At 45.7% G+C, this 12429-nt stretch overlaps 1 protein-coding gene across 5 annotated transcripts; it reads right to left on the bottom strand.

The window, feature by feature from the left end:
• Nucleotides 1–1228: 1228 nt before the first annotated feature.
• On the bottom strand, nucleotides 1229–10855 carry mboat1 (membrane bound O-acyltransferase domain containing 1). 5 transcript variants are annotated; one of them, XM_027025568.3, is made up of 13 exons: nucleotides 10479–10855; nucleotides 10007–10152; nucleotides 9473–9550; nucleotides 8669–8764; nucleotides 6757–6812; nucleotides 6434–6488; nucleotides 4260–4455; nucleotides 3659–3851; nucleotides 3276–3379; nucleotides 2940–3004; nucleotides 2458–2590; nucleotides 2186–2337; nucleotides 1229–2028 (listed from the first exon to the last, which is right to left on the bottom strand). In XM_027025568.3, exons 1-13 carry the CDS (start codon nucleotides 10566–10568, stop codon nucleotides 1905–1907), a joined length of 1488 nt encoding a protein of 495 aa, XP_026881369.1. In that variant the 5' UTR covers nucleotides 10569–10855; the 3' UTR covers nucleotides 1229–1904. The 5 variants fall into 5 exon arrangements, with proteins under 5 accessions (XP_026881369.1, XP_081552288.1, XP_081552287.1 ...); XM_081696162.1 differs by lacking the exon at nucleotides 8669–8764 and having other exon boundaries at nucleotides 10479–10854; XM_081696161.1 differs by lacking the exon at nucleotides 10479–10855 and having other exon boundaries at nucleotides 9473–9824; nucleotides 10007–10135.
• Between the last annotated feature and the right edge of the window lie 1574 nt (nucleotides 10856–12429).

Here is a 12429-nt window from a genome sequence, read left to right as displayed (position 1 = left end):
TGGGAAAGAACGACTCTACCATGACGTGACTCCCGAGGGAAAAGGAGTCTGAAAAAGGTTTCCAGTCTCATCGTAGTACTAACGCCATGCAAAGGTTAATATCCTGCAGGCCTTAACGTCCTGTTCTATGAAGTGTCACTGACGGTAAATCGTGGCCATTGCATGGATTAAATTACGAGGAGATCACTTCAAACGCCGTGACGGACCACGTGACGCGATTAAGCTCCTAGGCACTGGACCTCATTCGACGTCCGCGCGCCGTTGTGCAATAAAATGTGTTTATTGCAAAGCAATACTTAGGAGAACATCTGATCAGTCACTGTCATCGGGGATGACAGGTTTTTATTCGCTTTCTTCTAAAATATTTTATGCTTACTCTTTATCCCTCGCCAAAATAGGAGATCCCTTGGAGTGTATGTTCAACGAAGCTTGGCCACAGATGCGCTCACTGGTGTGACTGGAGATATGTGTGCGTATTTGACCCCATGTCCAGGCTCCTAGATGGAGGAACATCCGTCCACCTCGCTGTCTTCAAACGCAGCATGAACCCTTCTCTGTTCGTGCGGTATTTTAGATGCAACCTCCCCTGCCCCGGGCCAGACTTGTCGGTTGGGTTAAGTGCGCCCCCTGCCGTTTGAACATTTGGTGAGTCTAACGAGTTATTCCTAGACATTTGTCTGCATCATAAAAAGAAGTTGACGAACATGAATTCCTCGTCTGAGAGGTTCAGCACAATTTACTTCCAGTCCCAATATGGTGGTCATAGTCACCCAGAGAAGCTTGAGTTGGAGCTCAGTTTTCTAGTTTTTCCCTTTCACCCTTCTGTTAAACGAATAAGACTTTCACATTTGCCATACATTTACCACACTAATGAGCACATCTACAGACAAGCTATGCTTCCTGACCGCTTCATCTCTAATGAAAGGCTACCTAGTGTCCCTGCTGCAAACATTCACAGCTCATTTCGCATGCCTAACTTGCTGACCTCAGCGTTTGGTGGTAGCATTTCCAGGCACAAGTTTACATGCTAGATCTTAATCCAACTTTTCCTGATACTTTACATCTAACCTACTTTTATTTACACCTGCTGACTATTTAGAAATCTTATCTACATAATTTCTACACTCAAACACTTTTTAAAACTTGGACGCATGATTCAGCAGGAGTCTGCAGTAAGTCAAGGGTCAAACTGATTGGTCATCTGAATTTCCATCAATTACACAGTCACTATTATTTGAAACAGCTTTATTCTTTATTCAAAACAATGTAAAAAGGTACCACAAATCAGTGTTCCTGCTCCTTGCAAAACCAAATCCAGTAACTAGAATGCTATGTAGACAATAAATAGACATTAGACATTATTGTACAATTAGGCTCTTCTCTCCAAACTGTCTAGTACAACATGTTTAAAGTTTTAAAAACCCTTAACAAGGGCAGAATTAATTTACTTAGTAAAGGTGCGGCGCCTTCATTCAGTCGTTCCATACAGCGGGCTCCTTATGCAGGTGGCCGTGGTTCAGCTTGACGCCGTGAATTCAACGATGCCTGTACAATCCAATACAGAAACCTGTAGCACCGGCCTTCTGGGTGCGTGTTCATGCACCGAGCTACCATAGGATTGCGGAGGGTTGAGAGAGAGTGTGTGTGTGTGTGTGTGTGTGTGTGTGTGTGTGTGTGAGTGAGAGAGAGAGAGAACGGAGTGTGTCCTTGGCAAGCGTCCTGTCTGGGAGGGCAAAAGATGTCCAACCAGCCCAGCTGGTCAAGGCCCTGCCGTGGTCTCTTTGTTTCGTTCACACAGAGCAGTCTTTGTCCAGCCTATCCCTCTGCTTCTCTCTCTCACACACACACACACGCACACGCACACGCACACACACGCACACACACGCACACACACACTCCAGGGTTCATTCTGCTTTCACATTATTATTGGAGAGGAGAACATGGTTTCCAGGCTTGACGATTCTGGGTCGGCTGGGTAGGAGAATCACAGCCAGAATGCTGATGACGTGCACATGGAAATACATGGACCTGAGAGAGAGAGAGAGAGGGCATTCAGCCTAGCAGCAACATTTAAATGAACGGAAACAGAAGCAGAGGAGGGCGGGGCCACCGCAGGGGAGGGCGGGGCCACCGCAGGGGAGGGCGGGGCCACCGCAGGGGAGGGCGGGGCGAGGAGGGCGCTTGCCTGTAGTAGGTCAGTGTAGGCTCCACAGCCAGAAGCAGGAACGGCATGACAGCGTAGCAGACAGTGAACTGTGTGGCTGTCCAGGTCACCACATCATAGGCCAGCTTCACGCTGCGCGAGCCCAGGAAGTATGGACGCAAGTTCCTACGTACCTGGAGGTACACACGAGACACTGACGAGCTCATACAGAAGCAGACAGGGAAAGACAGCACAGCACGGTGGTCCGAAGTGTGTGTGTGTGTGTGTGTGTGTGTGTGTATATATGGACGTACAGCACGAGCAGCGAGGGTGATGGGAATGCCAGTGAGGAAGGTGAAGTAGTATCCTGGATAAACTCCATGCCACAGTGCTGACAGCACAAAGGTGAGCGGCGTCCGGTAATGTGGAGCACGGTCATAACACACACTGCACCAGGACACAGAGAGCCATCACTGATCGACCATCGAGGCCATCAAACCTTATTGAATATCAAATATTATTCTACAAAAAAAAAAAAAAAAGCATACACTAAGACAGCAAAACCTGCATCCAAATATTTTTTTTAAATCATCAGCTTCATACAATTGGATCGCTTTTACTTTACTGGTAGTACAACTGTATCATTGTAAAAGTAAAACATTCTGTTATTGTCCTACCAGCTAAAATGGCAGGTTGGTATACTACAGTTTCATCCACAAAAAACCCTGTGTCCTATTAGGTCACTGTGTACGTGTCATAAGGATCCTTTAATTGATCAAAAATGTGATATGCATACCTCTTTAGCCACGCCCCAGTCTGAATATTCCAGTTGTCGACAAAACTTTTAAAGCTGGTTGCGGTCTAGTTATAGAATCAAAGAAGAAACGGAGATCTGATTACAAGTCTGGAGATGATGATCATGCCTGGCTGAACTTCTGTCATCAGAAATCATGGTGAGCAAAGGAGGGTGTGCGAACATGTGTAGTTACGTGTAACATGTGTAGTTACGTGTAACATCGCCAACGAAGAGCACACGCTCACGCCGATTGGCTAATAGACAAAGGGAAATGCCGAGTGATGCTGGGACACGGTATGAGGAATTTTCAGAGATTCCGACACTGGGTGGACTTGCCTCTATCTCCCAAATATGGATGTTGGAGACGAGGTCCCAAGACACCCTGCCCTTATCGTCCATCCCACTGATCCCGTAGCCGGCCGCGTTGTGGATGGCATCAGCTGAAATCCGGGACATCCCACACACTCAGGTCAACTAACACGACAGTAAACCTCCAAACAACAGTTCACTTCATGTTCCTCGTCAAGTATTCTTAACCTTTTTAGAGCAAACAAGCGACTACATCGTGCAACTACTTAACAACTACAAGCAAGTGCATTGTCTTCTAGTAAATGGCCAAGCCTCACACTACATCACGCCACTTCTTTATTAATAACGTTAGCGTTATTCGCCGCTGGACGGGTTTCCATCTACAGCATGCCGTAGGTTTCTGCGCTCACCCAGGGTCCACGCGAAGTAGAACTTGGGCCGCGCGGCCTGGATGGACACGAAGGCGTAGGCCAGTCTGCTCAGGAACGGTGTCTGGCTCACAAACTGGGGGTCCACGTTGTGCACGATGGGGAAGGACCGGGTGACGACGAAGAACCAGACGACACAGCCAACACACACCAGCAGCTTTTGACACACAGCCCGCTGAAGAGGCACAAGAGAAGGCATCAGGATTAGGGCTGCCCACAGGGCCTGTTGCTCTGCTTCACTGAGCGCTCATTGTAACTGGAGTGACTCGATGGGACTACATCAGTCAAACCATACCCATGTTACCAAAAAAAAAGAAGAAGCTTGATTTCGACTGTCTTGCAAAATAGCACATATTGCTGTGCAAAACTGCATACAACTGCATATAAACAAGAGAATGTATGGATTACTTTAAATGCAAATAGGCTTACGGCTAATTAAACTAATTAGCTAGCTTGCATCCTTTTGCATAGTGCTAACTCGTCCCAATACTAATATTTTTTTTCAATTTCATGTTCCAACAGGTTGTGCTTATTTGACTGTATTTTCCATATGTGTGGGGGATGACTTTTGTCATTGCCTCACCACGGGTGAAGGTTCCGGAAGTGAAACGTAGCCATCGTGCTCCAGATCGCTGCCCTGCCGCAGCCTCTCCAGCTTCCGCCACACGTGTCGGCCCTCTATGAAGTCGATATAGTCGTGGTAGTTACTGCACGGCCCCACGAGGATGCTCAGGAAGTTCAGGTTGTAGCTGAGGTACTCCAGCAGGGAAGGCCTGGCGCTGTCCGACGGAAACGCGACACTTTAGCTCAATCAAGCGAATCGCTTAAAGACCGACAGGCTAACTTGCCCTTGGCTGTGAAACTAAAGTGGAATGAAATTACTCCGGTTCACGAGTACGATCATACAGCACCTAAGTAGCTCCTTTGTGTGAGTTCATGTAGCAAATAAAAGATTAAATATGTGGGACGATTCCTGCCGAGGTGGAGGAGCAGACCAGTGTAACAGAGTGGGGTGTGTACGAGCTGAGTGGAGCTTTCTCCTACTCTGTGGAAGATTCCCATGCATGTAAAGCATGCGCTGCAATGTAACTAATTTACTTCAATTTTCCTCACTTCATGGAATTCTTTCGTATGGGAAGGAAATCTGCAGCTTCTCTCTCTCTCTCTCTCTCTCGTTTAGTGAATTACAGGACAAGCGGTGTAAATGTACTTCGGAAGTTCCCCTTCTCAGCCTAATATGCTTGTATGTAAACATGCCTTTTCACCCAGCCACCATTCCCGATGCCATTCCCTAAACATGTGAAGGTATGAGTGATCACATGACCAAGCCATGTGATGACTGAGCACTCCACCAGGACATTTTCTTTTGACCACCATCAACCCCACCTTCTCTGAAGGACCTGTAGTACTTTTGTTAGTAATAGATTCATATATTTATGAAATATGTATTATGAGGTCTTCAATAAGTGGGCAGACATATGGAGAAAAAACAATGGAAAAGTGTTGTTTTCCTTTGTTAATCTTACTGTTGTAATATTGTCATTTTGATAGTGGAGATTCTGCCAATAAGGGATAACGGAAGGTTCATCCATTGTTGAAGGTCGTCAGCTATAATATGGAATACTGGCTTAAAATGACATTTATGCCGCTCTGACAGCTGGGTAGAAACTTTTAACACCCAAATATGTTGTGGTCTGCTGTGTTTGTTATCTTCATACTGAGTGGTAGGATGGTTGATTTGGCCCAATTGAGTAGTTGGATATTCCTGAGTATTACTCAGCTGTTTCGTGAATTGAAGATTGGGTTTTGAAGAAAGAGCAAAATATCATCTGCATGTAGATTTTGTGTTCTAGGATTTGTGTGTCTGAATACCTTTGATATCTGTATTTTGGTGAATGGTGGCAGCTAATGGTTCTATAAAAACTGAGAACAGGAATAGACCAAGCCCAGTCCCAAATGGGGCACTAGTGAACCTGCAGTCCATAGATAAGTGTGCACACCAGTACGCGAGGACGTAGCGTGTCCCCAGTGCTCACAAGTGCCCTCTATCCACCCATACCGTAGCCTTCAGGGAGGCCTGTAACGAAGCCCACTCAGAAGCAGCCTGTTACCCAGAATTAAGGATTAATAGTTGTCAAGTAGTGCAAACACTAGAGTGAAACACAACAGGCAGCATCATCGAGATATTCGAGTCTGTACCACAAGCATTAAAAACTGAGTGCTCCTGAGGACTTGGGCACCACATGTCTGTACATTGTTGGCATCACCACATTGTGGACTTTGCGCAAGACTACCCTGGACACATAGTACGTTATCAACACATACGTACACCATCCACCCAGGACACACAGCACACATAGGACACCATCCACACAGGACACATTGCTCCTCTACACTCTCTTTGATATCTAGATTTGCTCTGTAGTGGTGGGTAATCCATATAAACTGCTCTGGTGCATGACCCTAAACATAATCTGAATACTAAATCAAGTACTCCCACAAGCAGGAATGTGTCTCGAGCTATGAATATACTATACTGACAAACTGGTTTGGCCCCATTACATCTGTACTTTTTCGCACTCTGCTGTATTCACATTACTGTAAAACCAGAGGCAGGTGTTATATTTGCTATAAAGTTAAAAGCCTGGAGTGCGGGATTTGCCCTGAAACCAGTATACTACTGACCGTTTCCAGGTATTTACATAACGTACAACAGCTGTTTCCATATAGAAGTGAAACAGAGTGTAGTGCACATACGTTACAGCCAGTCGTCTCTGCTCTGGGGTCAGGTCATCTTGCTTCCGGCCCATACCTGAGAACGTACACAGAAATCAATTATACCAACTAACCATGAACCCAGAGCTTTTCAGCTGGATCACAGCCTGCTTGGAAACCTCAGTTTTCATCCACTGGGTTGTGACTAATGTCAAGTCATTGCAATTGAGCGTTCTGGTGATGTTTTGATGATTACAGCTGATGATGTAATGAAGATACCCAAATATTTCAAATAAGGAATGTCAAAATTGTAATATGCATTTCATGCAGCTGTGCCATTCTTATATGCAGTCATTACTTCTTACCATCGTGAACCTGAAAGGCTACAGTTGTGATTTTCTGTGTTATCATCATCAGTGGCCTGGGAACAAGAAGACACACAGCTGGATTAACAAATCCTGCTTCACCAACTGGACGTGGATTCAGGATACTACTTCTGGTTGTGAATCAGACCGGGTATTACATCAAGTGTCTTAAATGTGAGCGTCAGTGATTGTGTACTTTAGTGGTTGTGCAAGCACATGGGCTTGGTACTTCCTGCCTTGACCAGAGAAACAAGGCTGAAATACTGTCCAATCAGTGAACTCTTCTCCGAGTGAAGCTAGATTAACCAGTCCTACTCTTCAGAATGTGGCATTCAGTGTCTAACTACTGGGGGAGGGGTGTTAAAAAATTAAATCTCATTTATTAAAAAAAATGAAATATATTTAAATAAGCACTCCTGCTTGGTCATGCTTTAATCAGCCGAGTTCAATAGGATGAGAAATTAATTACATGACGAGCCATTTGCTGACATGTTTCACAACCACAACCCTGGTTTTCTAATCAGAATGCTGTATATTATGGTTTCGATTGGTATGAGCAAAGAGCTTTTAAAAGTATGGCCATGGTCAGCGTTGTAGCATTTTGATTAAAAGAAGCCACTTTTCTGAGAGCGTGGCTGGGCAGACAGCGGGCGTACACCCGACACTTCTCCTACAGCGGCCTCATTCCTAGACTGACTCAGATGGGTGTGGCTACATTACTGGCTCCAGTGTTTGTCCAGGAGATAGAAAACCCTCTGTTTTGCTGACATACTGCTGACTTTGTTCTGGCTCTGCTCTGTGTCTCTCACATAACGAGAGCCGTTATCGGGCACAGAATTGCACTGCCAGGGCACGAAGGCTGGCATGGAGAGAGCGTGCATCACGCCAACACTGGAGTTAGCCAGTGTATGCATGCATGCACGCACTGGAGTTAGCCAGTGTATGCATGCATGCACGCACTGGAGTTAGCCAGTGTATGCATGCATGCACACTGCAGTTAGACACTGCTAGCACATGCAGGCTGACAGCATCTCCATACCGCAGTTAGCCTGCAGTAAGCCAGTGTCTGCATCGAGCTATGCAGTTAGCCATGTCAGAGCAACCCTAGATTTCCATAGGTTTTCATAAACACAGGCTTTTCTGTGAAGTTCTTCAACAGAAGTTCTTCAATACAATGGGCTGACTCATTATGGGTTATGCACAGGCCAACAACAGACTCTCCCTGCAAAGAAATAAAGAAGGTGTGAGATGGAGGGCGTGTTCTCTCTAGAGAAGGAACAGATTCATGAACGGAACGCTGGAGCGTATGGAAAGGGCGCTTCTCTTGCAGCAACAAGGCTGATGATCTGATACGGCCTTCCCCGAAAGGCAAAGGCAGCAAAGCAGCCACCTGAGCCGCCCAGCTCCACATTATCTCAACCTTTGTTTGCTCTCGGGCGTGTTGCAAACTTTCAGTGGAGGAGTACCAACAGGACCAGTAGATAAGTGATGAGATTGGGCCAAAGGGAGTGGCCAGTTTAACGGCGATGTAAATATGTCAGTTTCAGGGTGTGTGTGCAGGTAGATGAAGACAGGGGTCAAAAAACCTAGAGTGTGTGTCAGGCATTGGTTTAAGTTCCATCGGATCACATGCCACCATAAAAAAAAAAAATAAAGCTGAAACGCATGTTTCTTATATGGCGGAAGTAGCGTTCGCCATTTTATCGTGCATCTGTAAAGCGTACGGTCTGGACATGTTTGAATGCCCCCTCCCGGGATCACTGCTGCGATACAGCACCTATATCGGTTGTCTGTGGCGGACCGAGTCACACCTTCTGTTCATGCCGTTTCATCTGGCTGAGCATGGCAGAAGCGGTCGGGCTGGCTACACCCGGCCCCGCCGGGTTACACACAGGGAGACGGAGGCACCCACCCGGAGAAGTCGGTGGACAGGATGCCGTAGTTGAAGATGAACACCCTGCTAACCTGACATGCCGTGAGGTAGCCCAGGGCCACAATCAGGGAGTACCTAGACCAAAGGGTTGTAGAACACATTAACATTTTTCACTCCCAGGATTAAAATCCATAATCTGAAAATCCATAATCCATAGAGAGCAGCCAAATAAATGTAATACATGTAACAGTGGACGCTGCATGAACGAACTGACCAAATTAGTTCACATTCAGTGCTGGCCTCAGTTATTTACTATAATAAACAATCCCTTCAAATTGCCACTTAAACTATGTATGACTGGTCACTGAATGAAAATGATGTAGTGTTTATTCGTAGAGTAACTGATATTTGTTTATGTGATCATAATCACCCAAGAACTTGTTCAGACCAGTATTCTTTTTTTTCCTGATGTCTAAAGCCTAAAAGTCTCTCAGAATTAAAAGGAGAACTCGGCCAACTCCACACTCCAGTAATGAGCTGCCTCTGATCAATTTTTTTCATTCCAAGAATGCTGGGGTTTCAGGAAACACCCACTAGACTTGCGTAAAATCCCCAAAAAAGAAGAAAACAAAAAGAAAAATTGGGCCCACATTGCGGAACAGGTCTGTCAGGCACGCCTTCCTATTTCTTGCCCGAGCAAGTTCCTGACCTTGGCAACGGTTTGTAAACCCCCCCACCCCCGTAACCACAGCAGGTGATGCAACCACACCATTATCTATAGCATGCGAAGGTGCTCGTCTGCAGACGTTTCCAGATGACGGCGTCCTGGGCTCCAGCTCTTACCAGTGAACGGTGCACGCGCTGACTTGGCACAGGATGACGTAGCAGGCCAGTGTCAGGATGAAGATGTGAAACGCATACCTGCGGGAGAGGGAGCGCGTCAGTGGTGTGCTGAGGCCGAGCTGGCGGGTTTCAGGTTGCGCCCGGGTAAGACACGTGGGCAGGTGAAGCAGGCGGGACGGCAGACAGGTGCGGCGGGTTGCTTTCTTGCGCTGGGTAAACCGTGAGCGCAGCCTGCCAGGAACCATAACTGCGGAGCGCGTTTGCCCGCTGTGATTTTCCATGTCACACCCTAATGGCACTCCATGCTGAGTTTATTCAGAACAGCCTCGGTGGCACTTGAATGCCTGGAGAACTACACGGATCCAAAGTTTAAACACTAAGTCAACTATGCACAGTGTTACTCGAGGCAACACTAAAAAGCCCATTTATATCATAAACCAACGCGAGATATGCAAACTGAAGAAAGGTCCTTAAACAGGGCACCGTGTGATAAGAGGTGAGACGCAAGGCGTTATAACGGACACGCCATCCTACCATCCAAAGCAGAATATGACGAGCGATGCTCCCAGCAGGGTGGCCACAGCATGGCGCAGCGCCGGACCCGCACGCTGAGGGTGGAGGCACAGCCGAAACCAAAAGGCAATGACGAGGCCAAACACCTGGCAGATGATGAAATTCACCTACGGCGGAAAATCAGGGTTGTGGATTTAAGGAACAAATCGTGTTCGCTTCTCACATGGACAAATCTATGCTATGAGCATTGAAACTGAGGCGCAGAACAATGAACGTAAGTTTATGATGAAACTTTGGCCAAAACATTGAGGAGCCGCGATGTTTTTCACTGATTTGGACACTCAGATTCCGCTAAGCACACTCGGTGTGGAAGTGCAGATGCCTCAACTGCGCTGCGAGATGCCTCAACTGCACTGCGAGATTACTCAACTCCGTTGCTCAAAAATGAAACTATTTGCTTTTTTTTCTTGCGTTCATTACTCATTCGTCCTACCTGATCCAAAGGAATTCCAACCAAATCGCTTAGAGGACTCAGCCATGTGGAGCCCGTAGTTTTAAACGACATATCGGATTGTTCTCCCATTCCGCATCCTAGATCGCTTCGTTGTGACTATTTCTATGTCATACGACACGCGTTTCCTCTTATAAAAAAAAAAAAAGTCCTCTCCAACGACTTAAGGTGCCTTGTTCTAACAAATCCCAAATCTCAGCGTAAACTCATGTCATCCTTTACATCGCGTAGTCCCTCGGGGATCATTGACTCCTCAGATACTCACAACTCCACGCAGCCAAAGACTTGGACTAAATTGAATCAGGTTCCAACAGGCGGGGCGCACAAGTGTCACCAAACTTGGCGCACTGGCGAGTCTCCGTGCTTCCACCCGCCCCCACTACACTGCTAATCCCCTGATTTGTCACTAACCACAAACCCGGACCACAGCCACCTCGACGTGATTAGATGTCAAATCCGATAAATTAAAAAAAGTAATATAGAGTAAAACGTTTAGTGTAGTGCGCAAGGTTTCCAAACTTAACAGGACGCTTCTTGCAATGGTTATAGGCTGTTGGTTGACTGCAAAGTTAATTTTGTTGCTAATCATATGTAAACTACTTAGGAATATACTTATACTAATGAAGTTTGCCAAGTTGAACCTACATAGTTCTGCGCCTAAATATCACATTTATCATGTTTAGGATTGTGTGGTGACTATTACGCCGCCTCACTGATCAGACACCTAGATGTAAATATTTTTGCCTGGTGCTCAAGGATGTACGTTTATTACGATTCCAATCAGAAGTCATTTAGTGCTCTGTGCATGTTATAAAAATTCATAAAGGTAACTCACTGTGCTACGACAACGTCGTCCATTTTTCCGTACTCGGGCCAACTGTGCGCTCATTTAGACGTGCACAGAGCGCCATCTATCGACCACCTTGTGACAATAACATGAAGCTCGAGAATAGACTAGTAGCTGAGTACACAAGACGTCAGTTAGCTATGGAAATCGAGTATTATATGCAATTAAAATAAGTACAGATGTTCAATTTCAAATTATGATCTACCGCACATGACTGTACTAAAAGCCTATTTTGTGCCTGGCATTAACTTACCTTTTAAAATCAGTAGAATACACCCGTAAAGAGTTAGAAATAAAGTACAGATGAACATCATGTAAATTATGAATATAACAGTAAATTAGCCAAATTTGGTTGCTCACGTTATAGGACCAATATTAATGAAGAATCGATTACTCTGCTGACAAGTGTTATTTAATGTATGAGCGTTGCTTATATAAAAAAATCATGAAAGCGAGTGCTGCACATCCGCGATGGATGTTGCAGTGTACCACTGCCTCGGTTAGAGAAAAAAGAAAAAGATTTTGGGTAGCCTAGTAATCATCGAGTGGTAGAGAAGGTACTTTGAGAAATGGTCAGAGTTTTAAAAAATGTACATCCAAGTACTCTTAATAAAAGTACCACAGTGCTTCCCAACCGTGCCGAACAGGCCATATCGGGTAGTGGTTCGTTACTTCGGTAAGTTCTGGGACATGCGGTGAAGTGGAGAACGACGTCCCAACGATTTGCTGACATTTAAATCGACCCGTTCTCCGGTCAGGAATAACACAAACACGATGATATGTGCATATGTCGTTTCAAAACTTCTAAAACATATCAACAACTGACGGATGACTGACGCTTAAAGTCGGTGAGCAACACCCAGAGTGGAGTGGTGGGGAAACAGAAAAAAAGGTCTTTACTGAACACCACGGAAGGCATACGATTAAACGTGTTGCCTCGAGAACAACTGAATCCATTGGTTCTGAGTTCGGCTTTTATCCCCTGTTCTGATCTCTAGGAAACGTGCTGTGCACTACATCTTGAGTCTTTATTATCCCCAGTCTTCTGGACTACACGGGGAACACCATTATTTATTACCTTTCATT

The sequence above is a fragment of the Electrophorus electricus genome, chromosome 14 (genome assembly GCF_041902795.1).
Source record: "Electrophorus electricus isolate QZ-2024a chromosome 14, ASM4190279v1, whole genome shotgun sequence".
Lineage (NCBI taxonomy): Eukaryota > Metazoa > Chordata > Actinopteri > Gymnotiformes > Gymnotidae > Electrophorus > Electrophorus electricus.
The sequence above is the reverse complement of the archived record's forward strand: the minus strand, read 5'-3'. Positions and strand labels throughout refer to the sequence as shown.

Bases quoted from the DNA above. Each gene is read 5' to 3' on its own strand.
- mboat1 (XM_027025568.3), bottom strand. From the start codon at position 10,568: ATGGGAGAACAATCCGATATGTCGTTTAAAACTACGGGCTCCACATGG. The intron at 6,489-6,756 runs GTAAGAAGTAAT...GTACGTTCTCAG, and splicing joins AGCCTTTCAGGTTCACGATG to GTATGGGCCGGAAGCAAGAT. The intron at 2,338-2,457 runs GTACGTCCATAT...GTGTACCTCCAG, and splicing joins TCACCCTCGCTGCTCGTGCT to GTACGTAGGAACTTGCGTCC.